The 24,278-nt window shown below is 56.3% G+C and overlaps 12 protein-coding genes and 1 non-coding gene across 13 annotated transcripts in view; 5 read left to right on the plus strand and 8 right to left on the minus strand.

Annotated features, from left to right (window-relative positions):
• Positions 1 to 89: 89 nt before the first annotated feature.
• ATEG_07418 (30 kDa heat shock protein) lies at positions 90 to 590 on the plus strand (the record flags this gene model as incomplete). The annotated part of the gene is made up of 1 exon (XM_001216039.1): positions 90 to 590. One exon carries the CDS (start codon positions 90 to 92, stop codon positions 588 to 590), a length of 501 nt encoding a protein of 166 aa, XP_001216039.1.
• Positions 591 to 1,126: 536 nt separating this feature from the next.
• ATEG_07419 (beta-glucosidase) lies at positions 1,127 to 3,519 on the minus strand (the record flags this gene model as incomplete). The annotated part of the gene is made up of 4 exons (XM_001216040.1): positions 1,127 to 1,952; positions 2,014 to 2,138; positions 2,224 to 2,940; positions 2,998 to 3,519. 4 exons carry the CDS (start codon positions 3,517 to 3,519, stop codon positions 1,127 to 1,129), a joined length of 2,190 nt encoding a protein of 729 aa, XP_001216040.1.
• Positions 3,520 to 4,417: 898 nt separating this feature from the next.
• Positions 4,418 to 5,272, plus strand: ATEG_07420 (glycoside hydrolase family 12 protein; the record flags this gene model as incomplete). The annotated part of the gene is made up of 3 exons (XM_001216041.1): positions 4,418 to 4,830; positions 4,910 to 5,133; positions 5,193 to 5,272. The coding sequence occupies 3 exons, from the start codon at positions 4,418 to 4,420 to the stop codon at positions 5,270 to 5,272; spliced, it is 717 nt and encodes a 238-aa protein (XP_001216041.1).
• A 517-nt stretch (positions 5,273 to 5,789) lies between these two features.
• ATEG_10505 lies at positions 5,790 to 5,875 on the minus strand. The gene has a single exon. It is a non-coding gene; the product is annotated as a tRNA-Gln (tRNA).
• An 816-nt stretch (positions 5,876 to 6,691) lies between these two features.
• Positions 6,692 to 8,825, minus strand: ATEG_07421 (uncharacterized protein; the record flags this gene model as incomplete). Its single annotated transcript, XM_001216042.1, has 2 exons — positions 6,692 to 7,054; positions 7,092 to 8,825. 2 exons carry the CDS (start codon positions 8,823 to 8,825, stop codon positions 6,692 to 6,694), a joined length of 2,097 nt encoding a protein of 698 aa, XP_001216042.1.
• A 634-nt stretch (positions 8,826 to 9,459) lies between these two features.
• ATEG_07422 (uncharacterized protein) lies at positions 9,460 to 9,843 on the plus strand (the record flags this gene model as incomplete). Its single annotated transcript, XM_001216043.1, has 1 exon — positions 9,460 to 9,843. The coding sequence occupies one exon, from the start codon at positions 9,460 to 9,462 to the stop codon at positions 9,841 to 9,843; it is 384 nt and encodes a 127-aa protein (XP_001216043.1).
• Positions 9,844 to 10,523: 680 nt separating this feature from the next.
• ATEG_07423 (uncharacterized protein) lies at positions 10,524 to 10,952 on the minus strand (the record flags this gene model as incomplete). Its single annotated transcript, XM_001216044.1, has 1 exon — positions 10,524 to 10,952. The coding sequence occupies one exon, from the start codon at positions 10,950 to 10,952 to the stop codon at positions 10,524 to 10,526; it is 429 nt and encodes a 142-aa protein (XP_001216044.1).
• A 59-nt stretch (positions 10,953 to 11,011) lies between these two features.
• On the minus strand, positions 11,012 to 11,677 carry ATEG_07424 (U2 snRNP complex subunit MSL1; the record flags this gene model as incomplete). The annotated part of the gene is made up of 3 exons (XM_001216045.1): positions 11,012 to 11,296; positions 11,346 to 11,559; positions 11,610 to 11,677. 3 exons carry the CDS (start codon positions 11,675 to 11,677, stop codon positions 11,012 to 11,014), a joined length of 567 nt encoding a protein of 188 aa, XP_001216045.1.
• Positions 11,678 to 11,948: 271 nt separating this feature from the next.
• ATEG_07425 (WD40 repeat domain-containing protein) lies at positions 11,949 to 13,178 on the plus strand (the record flags this gene model as incomplete). The annotated part of the gene is made up of 4 exons (XM_001216046.1): positions 11,949 to 12,168; positions 12,217 to 12,803; positions 12,850 to 13,090; positions 13,138 to 13,178. The coding sequence occupies 4 exons, from the start codon at positions 11,949 to 11,951 to the stop codon at positions 13,176 to 13,178; spliced, it is 1,089 nt and encodes a 362-aa protein (XP_001216046.1).
• A 226-nt stretch (positions 13,179 to 13,404) lies between these two features.
• Positions 13,405 to 14,526, plus strand: ATEG_07426 (lipase family protein; the record flags this gene model as incomplete). Its single annotated transcript, XM_001216047.1, has 2 exons — positions 13,405 to 13,629; positions 13,690 to 14,526. The coding sequence occupies 2 exons, from the start codon at positions 13,405 to 13,407 to the stop codon at positions 14,524 to 14,526; spliced, it is 1,062 nt and encodes a 353-aa protein (XP_001216047.1).
• Positions 14,527 to 14,745: 219 nt separating this feature from the next.
• ATEG_07427 (WW domain protein) lies at positions 14,746 to 18,363 on the minus strand (the record flags this gene model as incomplete). The annotated part of the gene is made up of 4 exons (XM_001216048.1): positions 14,746 to 15,273; positions 15,325 to 15,385; positions 15,443 to 15,931; positions 15,986 to 18,363. The coding sequence occupies 4 exons, from the start codon at positions 18,361 to 18,363 to the stop codon at positions 14,746 to 14,748; spliced, it is 3,456 nt and encodes a 1,151-aa protein (XP_001216048.1).
• Positions 18,364 to 19,072: 709 nt separating this feature from the next.
• On the minus strand, positions 19,073 to 21,040 carry ATEG_07428 (uncharacterized protein; the record flags this gene model as incomplete). The annotated part of the gene is made up of 5 exons (XM_001216049.1): positions 19,073 to 19,486; positions 19,549 to 20,058; positions 20,112 to 20,294; positions 20,345 to 20,940; positions 20,992 to 21,040. The coding sequence occupies 5 exons, from the start codon at positions 21,038 to 21,040 to the stop codon at positions 19,073 to 19,075; spliced, it is 1,752 nt and encodes a 583-aa protein (XP_001216049.1).
• Positions 21,041 to 23,258: 2,218 nt separating this feature from the next.
• ATEG_07429 (ECM29 family proteasome component) overlaps positions 23,259 to 24,278 on the minus strand; it is a gene marked incomplete at both ends in the record, with an annotated part of 5,844 nt that continues 4,824 nt past the window's right edge. Inside the window, 3 exons of the mRNA XM_001216050.1 lie at positions 23,259 to 23,659; positions 23,721 to 23,803; positions 23,992 to 24,058. Coding sequence (XP_001216050.1) covers positions 23,259 to 23,659; positions 23,721 to 23,803; positions 23,992 to 24,058 — 551 coding nt within the window. The remainder of the gene's footprint in view (positions 23,660 to 23,720; positions 23,804 to 23,991; positions 24,059 to 24,278) is intronic.

The raw sequence follows: 24,278 nt of genomic DNA on the forward strand, positions 1-24,278 counted from the left end.
AGCAACGAACAATCAAACCTCGCTCTACCTTCCAAACCATCTTGACAAACACCTCCATATCAATCATCACTTCTTCATCACTCACAAAAATGGCTCTCTTCTCGAACTTCTCCAACGACTTTGCGCCGCTGTTCCAACTTCTGGATGACTATGATTCCCACCGCTCCTGTCCTCCCAAGCAGAAAGTGACCCCCGTTCGCACGTTCTCTCCTCGCTTTGATGTCTACGAAGCCAACGATGGCTATCACCTGAATGGGGAGCTTCCGGGAGTCGACCAAAACAACGTCGAGATTGAGTTCACCGATCCTCACACGCTCGTCATCAAGGGCCGTGCGGAACGCACATACTCCACTTCCAGCCAGCAAGAATCGGCTGATGACACAACAAGCGACGCTTCTTCGTCGAAATCTCGTCAGCCTACAGTCGAAGATGAAGATGACGCCGACGCCAAATCAGTCAGCTCCTCCACCAGCAAATCGAAGCAGGTCGTTCCGCAGAAGCAACAATCCGAACCGACATACAAATTCTGGGTGTCCGAGCGGTCTGTTGGGGAGTTCCATCGGGCCTTCTCTTTCCCCACCCGCGTGTGACCAGGACTCGGTCAAGGCGAGCTTGAAGAACGGCATTCTGTCGGTCCTTGTCCCGAAGGAACCGGCTCCGAAGCTCAAGAAGATTCGGGTCGAGTAAGCGTTTACGACAGCCTACCGGACAGTCCTGCTACGGGCTTTGACGAACTTCGGTTTAATATCGCATGACTCCGCATGGATGGCGCGTTATGGTTTGATTGGGATTTTCAATGCTTATGATATCTCTCCATAGTTATTGTACGATAGTGATGACCATCAATCGACTCACTTGATTAAATTGAGCTCCTCGTAGAATAAGTACACTGCTTAGATCGATACCTAATGAGTCCTGATTGGGAGGTACGTCTCTAGGGTCGAATATCCTGAGTAAGCCAGCCGTAACCAAATATACTTCTTAACATATCTTCGTTCCACTGTCCAGCTTCATCTCCACTAATGCATATGACAAAAATGTATCTGCAACTCAGCACACCTCACAAAGGGGGTTTCACCAAATGTCAACTGCAAGGCTGCAAGGATGACATTCCTTTTCAACTCGATCACCATCCTCCGCGGATAGTAAAACTGCCCTGTTGCCGAATATCCCGGCTGGAGCTGCCTACGTACACAGAGAACCTTCCGCTGGGAAGCACCCACTTCTGAGTCGCAGTGTCCCAGTAGCTGAGGTCACGGCGCGTAAGGGAGAAAGCCACCTGAGCCCACTGCCCCGGCCTCAAATCCACCTTTTGGAACCCTCGCAGTTGCTTGGGCGGGCTTGTCGGCGCCGAGTTAGGCAGTCCCAGGTACAACTGTGCCACTTCTGCGCCGGCAACACGTCCAGTATTGCGCACCATGGCGGTGACAATCCCAACCGGCTGAAAGAGTTCGGCGGGCCCACCGGGAACGACTTGTCCACCTGACGGTCCCGGTACCGCAAAGACGTTTGCGTGAAAGTTGGAATACTCAAAAGTGGTGTAGGAGAGGCCATAGCCGAATTCGTACCGGGGCGTGATGCCCTTCTGGTCGAAGTGACGGTAGTCGACGAACAGGCCTTCGGAGAAGGTGTCGACCTGGCCAGAGGTCCACCAGGCGCCGTAGTCGCTTTGCTGCTTGGCGATGGTGTAGGGCAGCTTGCCGTTCGGGGCGGTATGACCGTAGAGGATGTCTACCAGGGCGTTGCCGCTTTCCTGGCCAGGAAGACCGGCCCAGACTATGGCTTTCACGTTGGACTGTGCCAGAATCGTCTCCAGGATGACGGGGCCCACGCTGTGCACGACGACAATGACGTTCTTGTTGACGGCTGCTACGGCCTTCACCAGCTCGTTCCCGTTGTGCCACGGATCGAGGTTGTTGCGGTCACCTGCGTTGCCTTCGACCGTGATGTACCTATCCCGCGGGTGGTGAGCTCAACTTGACCGGGATGGTCTTACGCAATGGACTGACTTACCCTTCGCCGGAGTCGGAGTTGACGAAAACAATGGCTGTCTCTGCCGCAGCGGCGGCTGAAGCTGCTGCAGTGGTGTCATCAGTGGTACTGGAGACAATCTTAGTGCCGTCCGCTTTTGCCTGTTGCTGGATTGCATCGAGTGGGCTGACCAAATACTTCTCAGAGTTAGTTCTGGTTCGGCGCAGACTTGAAGTCGATCAAAGGGAATACCGGAAATTGAGCGGTGCCACTGCCCCAGCCCATAGCCAAAGTCCCATTGTTACAGCCACGGTCAGAGCATCCGTTCGGTCCCGCTGGACCCACGATTGCATCCTGTCCGATGATAGCAAGGCTCTTCTGGCGACGAAGGGGAAGAGCACGATCATCGTTTTTAAGTAGAACAATAGAGTCGCGTGCAACTGCATAGGCCACTGCCGCATGGTTGTCCGTCACGTTAACGTTGGCCTTCCCACCGTCCCACGAGCTGAAGGCGACAGGTGGATAGCCCTCGTTTTGACCGACCAGATACCATGCGGCCAAAATCCGGGTCACCATATCATCCACGCGTGATTCTGGCACTGAACCATTCGTCACAGCGGCTACCAAGGTAGGTCCCCAGAAGACACTACCGGGGGGATTGCTAAAATCGCTCCCAGGCATAGTCATATCTAATCCCGCAAGTGCGCTATTGATAGTAGTATGCTGGGCGTTCCAGTCGCTCATAATATACCCACGAAAGCCTAGCTCGGTCTTCATCAGCTTGTTCAGGACAGCATCACTCTCGCACGCCCAGGAGCCGTTGACCTTATTGTACGAGCACATCACCGAGGCCACATTCGCCCGCACTGCATCCATAAACGGCCAGACATATAGCTCGTGTGCCGCGCGGTCAGGGATATCAGAGCTGATGGTGTCACGATTGTGCTCTTGCTCATTCCCAATCCAGTGCTATAAAGTCAGCTACGGTTCCCTAGGCATAGCAACACATAGACGGATAGGACGTACCTTGGCGCATGCTTGCACACCAGACGCCTGCATGCCGGTGATGGTCCGCTCCATCGCGACGCCGCTAAGGTAGGGATCCACGGAGAAGCCCTCCCAGAGACGACCACCGCTGGGGATCTTGCCTAAAGGCCCGGCCACCGGACCCAGCTGGACGTGCACTCCGAGGCCTTTGGCCTCCGCACCCATGGCCGCACCGCGAGCGCGTATCAAGTCCCGATCCCAGGTCGCTCCGGCATTGATGCCCGCCGGAAATGCCGTGACGGGATTGGCAAAACGGATGCCTAGAGGCGAGTCCTGCAGACACAGGGATGGATAGTCGATGACGCTGGCCTCGTAGGTATTACCCACACAGGGGCCGCCCATCCACTTGACACCAGTCGCGATACCCACCTTTTCGGTCAGGTTCAGTTTCTGCAGCGCCTGGCGTGCTTGAGCATACGCCTGGTCCCAGTTTTCTCCGCGCCAGTCATGCGCGTGGACCATAGAGGTCGCTGTCAACAAGGACAGAACAAGGGCTTGCATTGTAACCGGCAGAGATCATGGGCGGAATGCCGTTGGGTTCCATGCATACGATGTTTTTCCCCCGGACGGGGGCGTGGCCGTATCCTTAAGGGCTGGCTCCTAAGGGGGACGACAGGGATGCGCTTTAGTTCCCCTCATTTCCTCCCCTGTTGGGGTTTGTGAAGAGTGTTACACAGGTACCCCAGAATCGAACCCCAGAGTCGAGCCATCTAATCAGCGGGCCAGAGCAGTTGACACGGGATGGCCCATTGGTCAGGCGGTTGAAGCTAAGAAAAGACGGTTGATATAGCGCAGAACGGTCTTTTTTTGCCGACTGGAGTCGCCAGGGCTCAACCAGTACAACCACCATCGGCCCTCAACTGAGTGTATAATTGTTTGCCATCACCGGGGTACCGGTTTCGTCCAGCTACTCCGTGTACTCCGTATACAACAACCCCGCACGGCTGAAGTCAACTTCCTACTCGGGGGCCTTTCCCGTCACGACGTTGCAGAGAGAGTGAATGGTGGCGTCGTTGCCGAACGCTTGATGGTCGACTTCTCCGGCGCTAGGCTTGGGGCCAACTTTCAGGGTCCCATTTTATATGCCGGCATCGTGGTGGTGCAACTAGGTGCGATGCAGGGAACGATCATCAGGCTCCTCACGGGAAGTCGGGCCTGTACACCTTGTATCCGTTTGAGTATTGCCTGCGCCGGAGCCTGGCCGAGTCTGTCAACGGAGCTTTCGATTCTTGGACTGAGCAGTCTCAAACATGTCGACAGGCTCATCAGTGTCTAGCCACAATGGGGCGGGGTTATGCCAGAGGCAGCGCAGTCGGGCCATAAATTGCAGCTCACCTCACTCTTACGGTCACTCCAAATTCTTCTCCAGAGACACAGACACCACAGGGGACTCAACACGATGAAGATCTATATCGCAGTATCTACCCTGGCGCTGACCGCGGCCGCGCAGGTGTCGACGCTATGCGGTCAATACTCGAGCTACACCAGCGGCGCCTACACGGTGAACAACAACCTCTGGGGCCAGGGCAGCGGCTCCGGCTCGCAGTGCACCTACGTCGACTGGGTGTCCGGCTCCAGCGTCGCGTGGCACACCAGCTGGACCTGGTCGGGCGGCTCCAGCAGCGTGAAGAGCTACGCCAACTCGCAGCTGAGCTTCAGAAAGCAGCTCGTCAGCGGCATCCACAGCATCCCCACCACCGTGGACTGGCGCTACGACAACACCAACATCAACGCCGATGTGGCGTACGACCTCTTCACGGCCGCCGACATCAACCACGTCACCTACAGCGGCGACTACGAGCTGATGATCTGGTGCGCACCCCGCTCCCCACCCCCCAGTCCACAATCACAATCTATATACACCGTACTGACAGGTCGGGATGGAATCCAGGCTCGCGCGCTACGGCGGCGTCCAGCCCATCGGCTCGCAGATCGACACGGCCTCCATCGGCGGCACCACCTGGCAGCTGTGGTACGGCGACAACGGCAGCGGTCAGAAGACGTACAGCTTTGTGTCGCCGAGCCCGCTCACCCACTGGAGCGGGGATATCCAGCAGTTCTGGAATTACCTATCCTCGCGCCATGGGTACCCGGCGTCCAGCCAGTATCTGATCAGTGCGTGAATCGAATCCTCCCGTTGCTGGTTTTGCGATTGGACTGACTTATTTGCACAGATTTGCAGTTTGGAACGGAGCCTTTCACTGGAGGGCGGGCTACGATGACCGTGTCGAGCTTTTCGGCCAGCGTGAACTGACTCGGTACGAGAGTTTGATTGTGGATTGTGTATGGCAGTGTAGGCATGGTATCCATACCTTGGTTATAGCTGGTATAGGAATCCATATAGTGGTCAATGATGAACTATCTACTCAGGATGGACGGAGCTCGACTGTAGACCAGACGTGTGCCGTGAGATTCCCAGGAAACAGCGCAAGGAACGGAAAAGTAGAGTGTAGATTGGGAACCCTTGCATGCGTGGCAAGTATACCATTCCATTTGTAAACTGCGGTGCAGGCCGGTGCAGGCACCGGTTCATGCACTGCCATGACCCATACTGCATCCAGAGACTCGAGCCGAGGCGGTGTCGTGTCCATGTTCTGCTATCGAAGTAGCTGCATATGCAGTAGCCACTGGTCTTGGATTCGGGTTGTCTGGGAAATTGAATAGGCGGGCTGAGCATGATCGCATGGTCACCACAGTCCTGAATACAATCTTGCAAGACACGGCTTCTATAGTATATAGAGAGTGAGAATAAAAGAAAAAGAAAAAACATCAGGTTGCTCTGGGGATCGAACCCAGGTTATTGGAACATTGCCGAATCGATCAAAATCCAATGTGGTAACCACTACACTAAGCAACCAAGTGTTTATGGTTCGGGAATTTTTTATGTTTTATAATCCAACCTGCAACATCTGAACTAAACCGACTAATAAACGGAACATTCAAGTAAAATACGTGTTTTACACGTGCGATCTTGATATCGGTCCCAGGCTAATGTTGCGTATGGATTACGAAATCTCCCGTTATGCGCATTTTGATGCGTGCATGAGCCCACTACATCTATTCATCAGATTTGATCTATATCATTCCCTAACAGCGGTCCACAGCCTCAGAACTCAAACTCAATCGATCTTGGCAAACTGCTCCACAGCTGCATGCCATGATCCGCCTGAGTAGAGAGTTTCTACCAGTCCAATGCTAGGACGAAGACAGGTAACAGCCGATAAGCGCTTCGGGTAGGAGCCCTAGGGAAAGCAAGTTCATTGGCAAATGCTCATCTGATTGAATTGGTAGCGGCATTTCCGCTGTTGTTTTGATCCTGCGGCTCCACCGAATCTGAGCCATCACTATATACAACCCATTGCGTTCACCGCTATCCATGATGCATCTTCGCCACAGGCCAGGGGATCGATGCCGAAGACAACAAACTCGAAACATACGCGGCACCGCATAAACATTATGTGACAAGGAAAAGTGAAAGCCGAATCCGATCGACGCCTACCACAGTAGGACGGAGATTGTAAACAAGACAGAACCGAACACCACTGCGTACCAAGAAGGGTATACCGTCAAACGTAAAATAAACACCAGAAAGTGGCCAACAGCGCCTAGATTGCAATGAGAAAGGACGAGCGTAGTAGACAAGATAGAAAGATGAGTTTTATTCAAGTCAATGTCAATGGAAGATGAAAGGCGACGTCGCCGCATAGAGGTTTGTGCTCTTCTGCGGCTTTGACAGCCGGCGTCGTTGGTATTCGTCGTTGCGGCTCCTTGCTCGGCCTCGGGGTAGTTCGGGAGCAGGGAGAATGGTCACATCGACCCCCTCGCTGGCCACCGTACCTGTGCACCGCGGTCTGGAGAAGGATTTGGGCCGTCGAAGTCCGGCAGCTGCGTGAGTTTTGTCGTGACCAGTCGTTTCGGAGGACACTTCGCCTGTCTCCACGTACCTACCCGGATCCTGGCCGAGATCCAGGAGGCCTCCGTTTGCATTCGGGGCTTGAAAGGCGCCTTGAGGAAGAGCTTCCATATACAGAACCCTCTGCATCAGCCATCCGAAGCTTCTCTGTCTGCTGTACAGAGGGAGGCACAAGAGGCGCAGCTTCAATGTTACGAAGCTGAGCGCAGTACCGAGAAAGAGACTGCGCACGACTGATGCCTTGGGGGATGCAGGATGACGAGCTCCGCGGGCGTCGATCTGCCGGGATCTGGAAAGTCTCGAGACACATCGAAGACAAGCTCGTCGACCAAGCACTCGGACCGGATGTATGCGTTCTGGAGCCATAAAGGCTCAGATGCCGGTTTAGAGGAAGTTGATTGCCGAGGTCGGCAGATGTTTTCATCCTCGATAGATCCAGTTTTCCAGAATCACTACCCAGGGTGAATCTGCGCGACCTAGGGAACTGTGCAGAAGCCTGCGAGTCTATTGACACTCTAATACGAGCATCCTGCAAGGAGCGAACCGAGGCTGCCGAACTGTACCCACTGTCGACTTTCCTATGTGTACGCGATGGCAAATACTTTGATTCTCCTTTGGTCGAGCCCCCAGCTTGCGCCGTGGATCCCCGGTCTTCGTCGGAGACAGAGATCCCTTCATCCGTGCTCTTGGAGGGGTGCCTCTGAGGGAGAATGGTGGCGGACGACTCCACAATTAAGCCAGAGGCTGAGGGACAGTCGCCACCATTTTCCAGGGTTGATGCGGGAACTGACCTGCCGCCGTGGTCCAACGAGGTGCCAGGGAGGGACTTTGACTTGTCGCTCGTAGCCAGCGTCATCACATCCAGATCAGGGGAGCCTTTGTGGATTAGTTCAAAGCCATCTGGCGATCCCAAGCTTTGAAATTCCCCCCGGAAGGGCCATTCCTCTGCCGTATACGGGCGCCGTTCCCCAAGGACTGGGGACGGACTGCGTGCTTGTGTGAGGCGCGATCGATCGCTAGGGCATGGTGATGTAGAGCAGTTGACCACACGCAGGGAGCCCAATTTAAGGGCTCCTAGATGAGTGTATTCAAAATCACCTGGAGTCGGCGGGCGGAATGGGGGGAGCGAGAGCGGGCTGTCATGTTCCGGCAATGGCCCATAGTGCCTATGGCATTGATCCAGAGGCTCCGCGGGTGCAAACCCAGCCTCGTGGTCGATTGGAGAAGGAAGACATTGGACGACTTTTCTCGACGACCGCCGTGTAGCGATACCGGGCCGTGTAAGCAAGGAACGTCGCCGGATCAGTGAAAAACCCTGGCTATCGACCATAAAATGGGTGTTGGAAGATGCCGCATCTTCCAACATACTCCCATATATGGTGGCACGGGTTCTGCGAGGCGGCGACTGGACCGAGTAGGATCTTTTCGGGGGCCCCGGTCGACCCAATGGCGATGGGGGCTCACTCCACAGCGTCGTTGGCTGAAACGTCGTCTGTTTGGCGGGCTGAAAGGAGGCTCTTTGGGACAAAGACCCGGACGTACTGGAGCTTGAGGTAGGCGACCGGTCGACCTTTTCTTTGACAATTGACTGACTCCGGCCGATATGACTGGTAGTCACCCGGGGCGGTTCCGAATGGATCGATGCGGACGGAAAGGATTGGGACCTTTGGCCGCTAGACTGGGTTCCAGGAGAGGCGACGGAGACGGATGCTCCAGTCCACGGATTCTGCCAGTCCACGGGGGTCGACGATGCAGGAGCGCTGGAGGGAGAGATGGGCTGGGAAGCGGCGCCATGGCTCGAAGATGACAAAGTGACTAGATTGGAAGGGGGCTTGGACAGCCGGTTGGAACGGCGGCGCTTGTCTCTACTCTGGATCGAGAGCGAGCTTCCCATGACTTGCGGATGCGAGCAGGATCCGGTAGACTGAGAATGCAGACTCCCCCCGGGCTTTAACAGCAGCTTAGACACGACATGGACAGGTCACTGAGCGGTGAAGTTCGGAGTGCAGGCCCAGAGGCTCGGATTTTGACCTGCGGATCGACCGACTGGACCGTCAGGTACCGATGGGCTTGTTCTGCCGGATGAGTTATGCAATGGCTGTTGGGTGGTTGAGCTGACGTTGCGAGGCGGCGCTGGGCCGTAAATTTTGGAGGAATATCGGTCTGCAATAGATACGAATGGGGATGCCAGCAATAGGGTGGCGAAAAGAAAGGAGAATAATGAAGAGAATAAATTATAAACTTTTTTTTTTTCATCAAACAAGAGAAAAGTCAGACAACGCAGAAACAGTCCGGCTGGGGTATGGGTATGGGGACGACGGGGCTGGGTATAGTGAATGCCGAAGAGAACTTTTGGAAGAGTGAAACATGGAAGAAGGAGGAAAAGAAAAACAGGACAACAAGGTTGAGGAGATGCGACTCCATGACAGCGCCGGTAGGGACCACGCAAGGGAAGATAAGGTACATAAGAGGAGTGGAGAGAGACGGACGATGCAATGGACACACAAGCATGACGAATGCGTTCAACCATGGCCGAGCTGTCGGCGGGCGAAAGAGCACGGAAATGGCCGATCGACGGGCTGCAGTCGGATCGATCGGACAAGAGCATTGTGTGGGAGGCCGCACGCGGAAGAGATCTAGGAGTCGCGGAGTCTGAGTCTGCGATAGACTGGGGACTGGCACGTTGCGAGCTCCATAGGGATGACTGGAGTGTCAGAAGAGGTGGAGAGAGTCAGCTTCATTGGAGTGGAGATGCCGCAAGCAGAGTAGGTAGTAGATCAGGGGGCCATCCGTTGGGAGCTCGTCGCACCATCCCCACGGGCGAGGCCTCTTGTCGAATACCCGGATTGTGGACTGACCGTATGATATGCACTCTGACCATCCTCATCAAGGATCTAGTCGAGGTGCATTAGTTAGTATACAGTATACAGTACTGTACAATCACCAGCCACCAGAAGTAAACAAAAAGTTCATGATTATGTCATTGCGGCTGCGGAGCGGTGGAGCTCCAGCAAGCAAGGCAGCCGCTGCAAACACTCCCCTCTCTCACTAACGACTCCATCGAAAACGGCGTCTCTCTCTTGTCTCTCCCACCCGATCCTCGTGCCACCATCCATTGCTGCAGGAATGTCCGCCACTCTGTCGGCCTTTCCTTTTCTCACCCCCGCGGAATTCGACTGCGCCTGTCGCACGTTCCTCCATCGCATTCTCCCCGTTGACACCGGGAGGTTTTCTTTTCGCGTGCTAGACCAGGTATGGAGACCCTATTGGCCGGGAGCCTAATCCCTCCCCCCACCTTTCGATTCTCTACGCAGTACCGATAGGACATTGCTTGACAGTACTAGGCAACTGGCCCGATTCTGAACATCTCCCAAAGCTTTGACTACGATAACGCCGAGGCTCTATCCCCCCAAGACGCTCCCGTAGAAATCAGTGACGACGATCCGGTCGGTGTCATACCGTCCCACATGATAGTAAAATTCTCGGCACTGACAGCTATGCACAGGAAGCACTGATCCGCCCGTCGGACTCGGATCCTAGTGTACAGGTAGAATATCAAGTCCTCCTCTCTCCCACGTACCAAGTCCCGGTGCTATACTTCACCCTCCGGCAGACAGGCCATCCCAAACCACTGGGCATAGATGAGGTCTACCGGTATATGGTCCCACCCCAGTACAGAAAGGAACTCCAAAGCGTCGGGGTCATGGGCGGTATTAGTCTGGGTGTAGGTGCTTGTCAATCGTCCAACAAGGTCGGTGCCAGTGCTCATGTTGCGTAGTACCATCCACATTCCGGGGCCCCCATGTTCTTCGTTCATCCGTGCAACACCGCCGATGCAATGAAGCAAATCGCAGGGCACCAGCGCGTCACGCCCGAGCTCTACCTCATGCTCTGGCTCGGGTTGGTGGGAAATCGCCTCGGCCTCAGCTTGCCACGTGAACTCTTCGAAACCGGGGACGTCCAAAGCCTGGATGGCGGAGAGAAGGGTCCGGAGCCGGGAATGGGGTGAGGAATGTCCCATCCTTGTCTTTCCTCTCCTCTCACCTCACCCCCCACCAGGGTGAGACTCCATGAATGAATTTAATCCTCATCGGACGAAGCTTCCATCGGCACGTCACTATCCTCATCCATTGGCGCCTCGCCTTCGTCGCTCTCCTCTTCACGAGGGCGTTTGACGCCGTGGGTGGCCTGGGACTCCCCGTTGGTCTCAGGTTTGGGGGGCAAAGCCATTGAACCAGGGGGACCGCTGAAAATCGATTTCTGAAGGTCCGTTGAGGGAGCGGCGGTCGGCACAGTGGGAGCTACGTTGTAGGTCCCACGGAGTCGAGCAATCACGTCCGAGGTACCCTTAGCGTAAACGATTTTCTTTGCTAGTCAGCATCAATTGAGACGGTCGCAACGGGTATCAACTGACCATCTGTTTACCAAAAAACTCGAATCCCTGAAGCGCACGCATAGCCTGCGTACTCGCCTGCACATCCTTGAACACAATGTGGGCTTGACCGCGCATTTTTTCGGTCTTCATGGCCACGACGTCTAGGACGGTCCCGTAGGTGGAAAAGAGCGTGTAGAGTGACAGCCGGAGGTCATATTTGCGGAGCTTATCCGGAAGATTCGTGCAATAGAGCCTTATAAAGTCAGTAATGTGTCTATCTCTGGCTTGGAGGTCGCTACTGACGTTTGGTTGGGGACGGTAGCAGGCTTGCCCTGGGCACCACCGCGTGAAGGGAGGTTTTTTGTAGACATCTTGATGAGAAACCAGGGGTTATTTTCAGGAGACCCTTCAATTATAGTGAGAAACACGGGTGGCTCCAGGAGGATCGGGACGACGCGATCTGAATCTGCTGCTCCTGTGGATAACTAGGCCGCTGGTAAAGATCCGTGTCTCATCACGTGATAACTTACGTAACCCATCGGCGTCATCGTCAGGAGAAACAGACAGCTGCCTCTCCAACCCCGCCATCACTACTCACAGTGTACTCGACAGTAGAGAGCTCCTCCTGTCGAATTATTCACCATGTCTGCCGAAGTCCACCATCTGTTCCACAACCCAATTGCCGACCACTCTTTCTCGTCTGACAAGCAGACGCTGGCCGTCGCGAGGGACAACAATGTGGAACTGTACCAGAAGAGCGGCGCCAAGTTCGCCCTGACCGACGAACTCAAGGGCCACGAGAAGACCGTGACTGGAGTCGACATTGCCCCCAACAGCGGCCGCATCGTGACTTGCTCTCAGGGTGCGTTCCTCTCTAGCCTCCAAGGCATTGGCTAACCCGACACTTTAGATCGCAACGCCTACGTGTGGGAGCAAACCCCCTCTGGATGGAAGCCAACCCTTGTTCTTCTTCGGATTAACCGGGCCGCCACCTTCGTGCGGTGGTCCCCGTCGGAGCAGAAGTTCGCCGTCGGATCCGGCGCGCGCGTGATTGCGGTGTGCTATTTCGAGGAAGAGAACGACTGGTGGATTTCGAAGCACCTGAAGAAACCGATCCGAAGCACCATAACCACGCTTGCGTGGCATCCCAACTCGGTCCTCTTGGCCGCCGGCTCTACGGACTCCCATGCGCGAGTGCTCTCGAGCTACATCAAGGGCGTGGACACGCGTCCCGAGCCGAGCGCCTGGGGCGAGCGTCTTCCGTTCAACACGATTTGCGGCGAGTTCTTGAACGACTCCGCCGGTTGGATTCACGGGGTGTCTTTTTCGCCTAGCGGAGATGCGCTCGCGTTCACCGGCCATGACAGCAGCATCACGGTCGTCTATCCTAGTGCTCCGGAGCAGCCGCCGCGCGCCATGCTGAACATCACCACCCGTCTGCTTCCGTTTACCAGTCTGATTTGGAACGGAGAGAACGAGATTATCGCCGCCGGTCACGTATGTTACCTCATTCCCTGCCGCTTGCAACGCACTAACTGGATAGGATTGTGAACCCTACCGCTTCCGCGGCGACGAGAGCGGATGGCAGCTTACCGGCTCACTCGAGAACAAGGCGGGGCCTGGCGCAGGCAGCGTGCGCGAGGAGTCTGCGCTGAACATGTTCCGCCAGATGGATCTGAAGGGCCAGACGCAGGTGGATACCAAGCTGAAGTCGACGCACCAGAACACCATCAGCACTGTCCGAGTGTACGAGGAGAGTAACGGGGCTGTGCACAAGCTTAGCAGTAAGTGATGTGGTATGAGTTGACTTGGGTTTTGCTGACTTTAGTAGCGAGCGGAGTTGATGGGCGGGTGGTTATTTGGAGCATTTGACGGGGCAGTAGTACATAGATATGCTATTCTAGTAGTAGCGCATAAATAAGATGCATTTGTACGCGCATAAATACTAGTACCTAGAAAAGTAAGGTCAGCTCTTACGTAACCTACCCCGGATTCTCGACGTCACGCTCCTTGTCACGAGCTTCGTCCCATCTGGACCTGAACAAAGCAATGTTGGAGTTGTTGACCACCATGCCTCTCCACGATCGATAACACCACCATGTTCTTCTCCATACTGTACTATCTCCTAACCTGCCTAACCCCCCTGTGCGCAGCGCACCATGCGACGAACCGCACCATCTCCCCAGAGCTCTTCACCTCCCTCTCCGAGCTCGCGCGCATCGTCGACATCACCTACTGCGTCGGCGACGCAGGCACAGGGATCCACAAACCGTTCGAATGCCTGAGCCACTGCAGCGACCTGGACGGCTTTGAACTCATCACCGTAGCCTCCCCCATCCCATCCTCCAGACCCTTCCAACTAACATGATATCTATAACAATAGACCTGGAACACAGGCCCCTTCCTCGCCGACTCAACCGGCTACATCGCCTTCGCGCACAACCCCCCACAACGCATCATCGTCGCCTTCCGCGGCACCTACTCCCTCGCCAACACGGTCCTCGATCTCTCCGCCTACCCGCAGCCATACACACCATACCACCCGGAAAACGACACAACCGACACCGGCAGCAGCGAAGCATGCAACAACTGCACCGTACACACGGGCTTCCTCACCTCGTGGCACGCCGCCCGCCGCACAGTCCTCTACCACGTGTCGTCCGCGCGCGCGCGCTACCCGGACTACGAAGTCGAGGTCGTGGGCCACTCGCTCGGCGGGGCGGTGGCCGCGCTGGCGGGCACGGAGATGGCACTGCGGGGGTGGAGGCCGCGGGTGACGACGTTTGGGGAGCCGAGGGTTGGGAACGCTGATTTCTGTCGGTTTCTGGATGGGGTTTTTGGGTTGGATGGCAGCGGAGGCACAGGGGGGTGGGGGTTTCGCCGCGTGACGCATGTGGATGATCCGGTGCCGTTGTTGCCTGCGGCCGAGTGGGGGTTTGCCATGCATGGCGGCGAGGTGTTTATTTCTAGGCCTGGGACGGGGCCGGGTATCGAGGATGTGGTTTTTTGTGAGGGGGATGCGGATGTGAGGTGTATTGCGGGGGCGGAGAGTGAGTCTGAGGGACGGTCTGGGGAACAGGGACAGGTGGTGTTGTCTGCCCGCGGCGGGCTCTGGGATCTTGTTCCGGCCAAGTACCGGCTCTGGGAGCTGCTCTTTGCGCATCGGGATTATTTTCTGCGGTTGGGGTTGTGTGTTCCTGGGGGAGATCCTACTGGATAGCATGGACACACACTAGTAGGTATGCAGTATGAATTACGACTTATGATTCACGATGATGCTGGTATACCCCAGCAGGACTCTGCAGTAATGCAGGCAGCAGAGCCTGTTGGACATGGTCTTGAATAACAATGATGGCTTAATGAAAGCTATGCTATGACTAGAATCTAAACGCTGGATCAACACACATAAGAAATAACAACATACTCCCAATTAATAGGCTCACCCCAAACTCGGAACAATGACCGGCCCAAACTTCACCACATTCCCATACGCCCCCTCGCCCTGCACCATAAAATCCGCCGCAAGGTTCAGCTTCCCGCCATGGCCCTGGTGCTGCCCGAACGTCGAGACCAGGTCCGGGTCATACGCCACGATTGCCACATAGTTGCGCCGCCCCATCAACTTCCGGTGCTCGCGGCTCTGCCCCGTCACATCCGACTGGAAGATCTCCATCATGTCTTCCTTGGTATCGGTAGGCTGGGACGGCGTGGAGCGGTGCCCGTTGGCCGGGATGTAGATGGGCTTGTTGCTGCCGTGCAGCAGTTTGAGGATGTAGCTGGGCGGCGGGCTGTTCACGACGGACGACGAGATGAGCTGGTACATGGTTTTGTGGTCGGAGGGGTGGGCTGGGTCGTGGACGAGGCCGGCGCCGCAGGCGTTGACGGCGCCGGAGAGGAAGGTCATTCTTAGCGACTTTTGGTGCGCGATGCCTTGGAGCGTGCGGATGAGGTATGTGCGTTCGAGGTCCTGTCACTAACATTAGCTTGTGCGCATGGATGCGGGTTTAGGAGAGGGCACCTTCGACTCGTGCGTCCATTGATCGCGCAGCTCGTCCATCAGGTCAAACTCGCCGAATGGACTCAGAATCCCTCCCATCAGCCCAGACTTGCCGACGGCCCGCTTCACCGAGTCGAACCCTGACCCGACCACCTCTTTGGCGCCGACGACCCCAGCCACCGAGCTGGTCACCTTGCCCAGGACGTTGTAGGCGCCGGTGACGGCCCGCTTGCCAGACGCCACGGTGTGGGCGATGTGCTCAGCCGTCTCCAGCCGCGGGTACACCACGGGCACGGAGATCATCCACAGACAGTGCTGCACGGACGGCGGCAGCATGGCCACTTTGGGAAAGATGCCTTGGTAGGTCGGGCCGGCGACGACCTGGTGAGGGTTCCGCTCAGAGCGACAGTCCAGCCCGACGACCACCACCGCAGGACCGAGATACTTGACGAAATGCCAGCCGGTGCCGGTGATGGTGAACAGGTCCGTGTCGGTGCTGACGTTGCGGAGGATATCCAGCGTGGTGTGGTGCTGGAAGAGCAGATACATCTCGATGCCGATGCGGCCGATGTTCTTGAACATGTTCGAGAACTGCATGTGCTCGGGGTATGAGCCGAAGCCATCGAAGCTAGCACGGTCAGGTATGGGCCTCTATCAGCGCCTAAAAAATACGATCACTCACATATCATGGTCATCCAGCTGACAGACGTAGGGGATCTGCGCAAACGACTCCCGCAGGTATGGCTGGTCAAAGTGGCTCGTGTAGTAATGGAAGTACGCATGCGACACGTCTTCCTCGTGGGCCGCCGTCCAAGGCACATTCTTCCGGGCGTCTTTTCCGCTGATCGCCAGCCACTGCTTGAGGGAGGCGATTTCCTTCCACATGCGATCCGCGTAGATCTGGCCGCCCAGACACAGCTGCGCATGGAACCCGCCAATCTCGTTGTGCTTCTGCATGATGTCTTTCCACATGAACCCCACGCCACCCAGCCGGGACCGCTCGTTAGCGTTCACGTTCAAAGAGAAGTCGTTGCCGGAGGTGGCGATGAACCGCCAGTTTGTTTCGTATCGTCCAGCGACTAGAAACTCGTAGCGCGTGCAGCCGAGGTGCGAGGTAATCGCGTACGTCCATTTGGCGGGGCCCGACTCCTCCATCCGCAGGTCAACCTCGTACTTGTAGAACGTCCATCGTCGATGGACCGCAATTGGGAACGCCTTCAGCTGGCGAGGGTTGGGCGACAGGTCGACGCTCTGGTGGATGTGGATGGTCGGCGGCTGGGCCGCATCCGTCACCAGCAGGATGGACCCGAGCCACAGACCTCGCTCGATATCCATGTTGGTGTAACGGAGATACGGTCCGAAGTAGACTCCATTGGTGGGCGCCACTTTATACAGGTCGACGCCGCTGCTCGGAGGCGGGCCGGTGAATCCCGCTGCGACTGGCGATTGCAGACTCTCATACCCTGGTGTCATGGGCAGCCCCGGCGAAGCCATCGGCTTCCCGAACGCCGACAGCCCCGGCGACGTAAGCGGATGACTGCTGTAGACACTTCCTACCGGCGACAGGGGGGTCTCGTTGAGGTTCAACGGCGTCGGCCCCTTCGGGAACTCCCACTGCGTCGACTGCGTGGGCAGGTGGATGTAGTAGTACTGCCCCGAGTTCGGGTCGAGATGGGCGATCCAGCCCTCTGGGAGCGGCGGAGGCGACGCAGGAGGGACACCAGAGGCGGGCGGAAGGGTGCCGACCTGGGCTTGTTGGACCTGCTGCTGTGGCTCCTGCGGGAGGCCATTCTGCGCATTATTTACCGGCGACTGCCGGAGAGGCTGCTGAAGCGCCGGGTCATTCGCAAACGCCGGATGTTCCTGCACCGCAGTGACAGGCATTGCAGCAGCACTGGCAGCAGCAGCAGGCGCCGCCATAGCAGGATGAGCGCCTGCCGACACCGGCGGAGCGGTCGACGCCGGCATGCGCTGCTTCTCATTCGGATATCCCTGCGAAGCGGCCGGTCCAGAGACGCTGGAGTACGCCGGCGGAGGCGACGAGCTAATGCGCATGCGCTCGAGGTCCTGCTCCAGCGCATTTTGCGGGATTCTCGCCGGATGCTGAGCCGGCGGCGGTGGGGAGGCGGCGGCGGCCGCAGGTTTGTTTGCGGCGAGCGTGTTCGGCGCAGGGCCATCGGATACTACCTCTGCTCCCTGGTACACTGTGGGTGGGCCGTGGGGTTGCGAGCCCGGCTGTTCGGTCGGCGTCCACGGCCTCTGCACCGGGTTCCGGGGCTGCTGGCCGGCATACTGTTCTGCTCGTCGCTGCGCGGCGGCGCTCTGAGCCTGTAAGCCGGTGAGCGTCGAGGTGCCCGCGATGCCCGAGGCAGCATATCGCGCCTCGATATCCGAGGCCGGCGGGTGACCGGGTTCGACGATGGGGGTCTCCGGGGGTGGGGGAGAGCCTCGCTGGGCTCGCGTGGTGGAGGTGGATGCGGTGGAGCTAATGCGATTGATGGCGTTGTTGGGCGGTTGCAGGGTCTGGCTCGCGGAGGGTCCAGCAGAGCTCAAAGGCTGGGGCGGCGGCCAGTACTGCTGCTGACGGTAGTCGGTATAGTTATTCCCATCCAACTGTGCCCCAGTCACCGCGGGAGGGGGCGCCGGACCACGCTGGTATTTCCTCGCAAAGAGCCCCTCTCGGTCCGGGCCGTCGCTGGCGGGGGACTCTGGAAGCGGCTTGGGTATGTTTCCTCGACGCTCCGCCAGCGTGGCCGGCTTCGGTTCACGGCCATCTCGCGGCCGGAGCGCGGCAGGGTACTCGGTGGGCCTCGGTGACCCCGCTGAGCGACCCGGGTCGGCGGTAGGACTCGAGCTGCTGGAGCTGGAGGAGCGCATCTGGTGTGGGCGTGGACGGTCGTCGGGATAGGGGAGAGGATTGCTCTGTGCAGCAGGCGAAGGGGTGTCGCGTTTGTTAATGCGCAATGGCTCAACGACCGGGGATTCCGCCCGCGGTTGCCCGGTGGTGTTGAGAAACAGCTCCTCATCGGAGCGATTGCCCGGACGGATGGCAGGATTCATGGTGATGGGAGAGAGTGTTCCCCGGCTGCTCAGGTTGAGAGTGGTGGCGGTTATCGAGCAAAAGTACTGAACAGACTGCAGGCTGCCACCATCCGAGACGAAGTCAGCGAGTGATGAGGGGTGAGGCAGCGATGCGGGGAGTCGGCGCTTAGAGACAGAGAGCGGGCAGGTAATTAGTCCGTGACGAGACGGTGACCACCACAGAAGGGACGAAAAGGAGTAGAACCCTTTCTGGATGGGAGTGAGAGTGAGGGGAGGAGGAAGAGGAGGAGGATGTGTACCCGATGATGATGGGATATTCCCTATCGTTAATAACTTAAGCGCCGGGGATTTTCCCAGCTGAAGCGCATGCAGCCATTGGCCCCGGCGGACTATCTAACCGACTCGGCGCCAGTATACGAGCGAATGACAGGGTATATTGCTGCGACGCATGTGCCTTGTTTGTGATGAAGGTTTGCTGTGGACTAAGTATTCTTTTAGGCAGAGGTGTGTTGTAGTTGCAGTTGCAGTTGCAGTAAACACTTGATCCATGGTTGACCAGTTGGATCCACAACTTCGTTGACTTGGTATACTCCGTAAGTAGGTACATGTACATCCACCCATCCACCCATCCAGATCCATACCCATATCCATAACCATATCATATCATATCCATACTCCAGTCATCGCATCCATAACGAACAAAAATAAAAATCATAACATCATGACCTCATCCATAATGCACCGGACACTCGCGCGCAGCCACCAGCTCCATCCAGTCGATCCAAATCGCCTCCCCTCCATGCCGTGAGTGTTGCATCTGTCGCTCGTAGACCAGTTGCAGCAGGTAATTCGTCGTCGATGCATTATACCCCATTTCCTCCTCCTCCAGCCGGGACAGCAACTGCCACGCGCGGATTTTCAGCCCGCTCGACGCCGCCACCGCCCCAGCCAAAAACATCGGAAACCCGATCAGATTGCGACCGCACTCGCCATCGCTGGGGATCAGCGTTTCCGCCAGTTGCAGGATCATCGTCGCATGGTGGTGGATTTCGTCTTCGGTCGCTTGCCCCTGTTCCAGCCGCTGTCGGGGCCAGAGGCTGGTGTAGGAGAAGAGGAGAGCGGTGTGGAAGAGGATCGTGATCTACAGTTAGATGTTAGGGCTGCGTTTGTGGATAGGTTGACGGAGCGGTGGAGCGGGCATACCTGTTGGAGGATATATTGTGCCAATTCGGGAAGGCTCTCCCGATTCTCGACCAAATAACACATCTCCGAGGACCCCCACAGCCGCCGCAGCTCCTCGCGCAGTTCCTCTGCGGCGTTGAGCTGGTGGTCAAGCGGCGAATCAGGGTATGACTGGCGGAATTCTCGCGCGCTGGCCGCAAACAGCCCCAGTCGGACGAGCAGCGTAAACGTATTATGATATAGGCGTAATGTCATGGACAGGTTGTCCGGCTCGGCTGGATAGCGGCCGTCCTCCATGCGATAGAGCAGAAAGTCCAGCCCCGGGTAGATGTTGTGATCGATGACGGTCCTCACGAACTCTCCCGTCCCGATGCCGCTGAGAAGGGCATGCAGGTCGATATTGCAGATCCACCAGATGATGAATGGATACCGTTCTCCGCCCAGGGTTGTTTGCCGGGCGATGTATATTTGCAGAAGACGAGAGACATGATGGGACCATACGGAGGAAGCAGTGGTTCTCGGCGCGATCGTCTAAGAGTCGTTAGCCGTGTCGCAGACAGCGAAACATATGACACTCGACGCACCTCATAAATCAAAAGTAAGAAATAGGTAAGAAAGATCCTGTCGGAAACCACGTCGTTCGCGCTGTCGAAGTTGTTCTGGAGATAGTCATACGCTTGGTTGACATAATGCAGGCTATGAACACTCTGGTCATCTCCTTGCCGGAATCGACTCAGAGCTGACACGGCCAGGATTGCATGGTACAGCTGTAAACTGATAAGCAAATATCCCTGTGTAGATGGGGCGCTCCACCCACCGGAGGAAAGTTCGCCGCTTCTTGCTCGAATAGGTCAACATCCAAATGGTGGTGGTTCGAACGGGCAAAGATCGTCCCCCCAGCCATCAACTGCTGCCAGACGACATGGCGAAAGTGGTCAAAGAGACCGATCTCATAGTTCCTGAGATCGAATTTGTCGTGGGCGGGGTCTTCGTCCACGATACTCTGGATGGCCGGATACAAGGCGGAGTCGACGGGTAAAGGCAGCGGGAGGTCGGAGTCGGGGGTTTGCGTCGAATCCCGGCGGTGGGAGTATGGGTATCTTCGGGTGTCTCGAACGATCTTGACGATCACCACGTTGGGATCGTCCACTTCGATGGGGCTGTCGAGGTGGTCGCTTTCGCCATCGGCACTGATCGGCGACGAGAGGGGGTCTAGATCTTTGTCGCACGGCGTCGTGGTGTATTCAGGCAGATGAGCGAAGCTTTCGGGGATGACAATGACATGATAGGTGCCGGGGATAGAGGCCTGGGCTTTCCTTTCGCGCTCCTCGTCCGATGCGAGGACGGCGAAGGAGGGGAGCAGGTCGTGGGGTAGGGCGTCCGAAGCAAGCGCCGTCAGAGCGATTGCGTTGGCTGGACCATGTTAGGGTGTGAGAACACGAATCAGAAAGAAGTAGCTCGTACGATCCCAGACGACGTTCCCGGCGATCTTGACATAAGACATTCTCTCCATGACGCGACGGGTGTCATCGCGGAAACAGAGGCGGGGTTTGTAGTCGCAGGCATGACCGAGACGGGTACATTGCTGGGGAGATTAGTAAAGACGGTGTGTTCGGAGAGGACGTGTAGTAGTACATTGCATTGAGGGTGACTCTCATCGCATTTCACTGGCGCAGTCGGTTAGACCAATCCGATCATCTGAATTTAAGGAATTGCTCGTTGGACTCACCTTTGCGACTCTACACGGTCGGCGAGGAGATTAGCTATCTCAAGTCGCATTGTTGCAGTTAGATGAGCGACTCACCCGACAAGTCCTAGATGGAGATTAGAACGCGCCCACGCACACAGTCTGGTTGGAAGAAAGCGACATACCAGCATCCGGTGCGAGACCGTGGGGGAAAACGGAGTCGCGACCTGGGAATTGGATTCTTAATGGGCCCAACGGACAGACTTGGGCCCGGAGTGGATGGGATGGTCTCGTCTTTTGGCGCGATGATGGGGAGCCAGAGGGGACGTTTCCGGGAGACATTCCCGCGACGACTGGGTTTGACGATGCTGACGGCGGTCATGAGGAGGGAGTTGCGGCTGGAATGGTTAGGATTGAGATTGATGGGTTGGGGAAGGATGAGGGAGAGTCTTACAGTCTTACTTCCGCGGAGGTCTGGTGTGGTCTGTGGTCTGTGGTCTGTATAGAGGAGAGGACAGAGACACGACACCCACCTGCGGGGAGACAAGGAACAGAGATCGAAGAGAGAAAGATTGGGATAATGCGGGGAAATGGAGGTCAATGAAAGAAAGGAATTGAGAAGAGAGGATAAGATGACCGCCGCCCGACAGCGCGTATATACATGATGAAGGGCCGTGGGGCAAAAACCACGGTCCACGATCTAAGACTAGGGAAGAACGGATCGGGCAGACGATGCATGCATGGAGGAGAGAAAAGAGAAAGGAGCTCATCCGGCGCGAAGCGAAGCGAACTAGGGATCAGCCAGCCCGAGAGTCCGTGGAGGTCCGGTGGCGGATCTCAGGAACCGAGTCTGTCTGTCTCGCGTGGAGGAATCAACCAAGTAAGGAATACATCCGAGAGACAGCAGGGGCCAACATGCCAACTTGCCTACATGCCAACCATGTGGAATAACCTACGCGAGGCGCAGTCATGTAAGGATGATTCGGTCGTAGCGTTGAATGAGCGAGCTATGTGATGTGATTGGAGAGCGAATTTGCCTCCCAGTGTCTAGTAGTGGTATAGCAGTTCTGTATAGTACTAGTTGTGGTAGGCTAATACTACTAGGTGCTAAGGACTAAGTAGTAAGTAGTAGTTGGTCGGTCTACGGTAGATGTGGCATCCTCGGTACTAACCCAGATAGTTCGGAGTAGGGTCCTATAACTAGGCTGTTATTATTATTATTATTGTGTGCATGACACTGCAGAATCTACTCACCACCTATATATAGTGTCGGCAACTCCGAACCCTCTTTTTGTCCCTTTCTTCTACCTAAATGCTTAATCTTATTCTGCTCACTCTCGGACCCGACATAATCCCCTCTGTGGACGGACCGCAAGTCCGGGCGTTGACTGCATCTAAATTAGCCTCCCATCGCGAGACTCGCCTGGACCGGTCTGGATCCTCCTCCGCAGACGCCCAACACCCGCCATGTCTCACTGCCCATCCAGCTATTGGTCTATCTCCAGTGCTAACTACGATAGACTAACTATCCTAACTCACTAACTAGTTAACCAACTACCAGTTGGTCCCTATCACGAGGGAGTTTACTGGTAACTCGCTTATCCGTTCTGCTTCGGATCCTCCCGGCCGACCCTAATCATCTCAACACCGACTGATCCAGCAGAGAGCCTCAGCATCAGCTGATCCTTTCGTACAGACTACGGAGTAGACAGATCATCCCGTATTCGACTACTATGCGCAGGGATCATGTTTCCGGTGATTTCCCTATCGTCCCAGACTTGCTCTGGAGTACAGATCTATAAGGCTACCTACTTAACTAGTAGTTAGACAGGGTCCTGCAGGTCACCCGATCCACCGTCCCTCCATCCGATCCTAATTAATTACATATCTGCACTCCGATCGTAAATCTATCTACTCCGGACTGCCGTTCTAGACTCGGACCCTGTTAAGCGAACAGAGAATTCCCTACCCAACCAACCCAGCCTCACTTCTTCTTCTTCTGCAACTAGGTACACATGTATCCATCAGGTCTTATCATTCGATTCTAAGCAAGCTTCTCCATCCCCCGGTCAAGAAGACTCTGCAACGGACCAGACCGCTCGCCCGCCCTCCACCTCTGCATCTCCTCCCGCAGCCCCCCGTACACCTCCATCCCATGCCCCTGGCACAGTGAGATGTACCCCACGGCGGCCTCAGCTCGCCCTTTGCGGATCGCTTCGGCCGACACATCAATCTCACGCGCAAACATCTCCCCCGCTAGCGCCGACAAGGGCCCTTGCAGCTCACGTAGATCGGGTTCCTCGCTGCCCCGGTGTGGAGCCCACGTTTCGAGGCCCCGGAACACTTGCTGCAGTTGCTCGTACAGCGTAACCTGCACCTTGCGCCCGCCGTGACTCAGCGCCTTGTTGAGAAGGGGGGTGATTTCGGCGAGATAGTCATTCACCACTGGACTCCGTCAGTATCTTATCAATATATGTGGTGAAAGAGTAACGACGTAAATACGTACCCTGCGCGGAGATGCTTAGCGACGGGTTGAGGCATTGTAGGAGGCATTCAACACAAGCCGCCAGTGTATCTTCCACATTTTGCCTAAACAGAGCATTAGCAAGAAAAAGACACAGACACAGACGCAGTAGACTCACTTAGCATTTCGACCATTACCAGCATCAACATCCATCATATCTCCGTCCTCTCCAACATCCTCCAGCACCCGACACACAATACTCGACGCTTCGGGGCATCAGATTAAGGTCTCGTCGTGCTTTGGGCCACCCCACCCAACGCCGTAAGCCCGTGCGGACGATAGGCTTGGTGGTTCCGTTTCGCCTCCCGGATGGCAATAGCCTATGGAATATCAGTAACTCAGCTCAAGCCCATTTGCTGACAGCGCACTGCACGTGGTAAGAAGCGGACAGACGCACCCTCATCGAATTGCTTAGCTGCGGGACCCTGTCACAGCTCTTTGTTTGGCCGGGAGATTGAAAAAACCTGAAGAAGTCCCTTAGTGTCCCTGCTATCACGCCCAAATGTTTTTAAGGCTATAAGAGAACTGTCTATGCCGTTG

Source organism: Aspergillus terreus, genomic scaffold (genome assembly GCF_000149615.1).
Source record: "Aspergillus terreus NIH2624 scaffold_11 genomic scaffold, whole genome shotgun sequence".
NCBI lineage: Eukaryota > Fungi > Ascomycota > Eurotiomycetes > Eurotiales > Aspergillaceae > Aspergillus > Aspergillus terreus.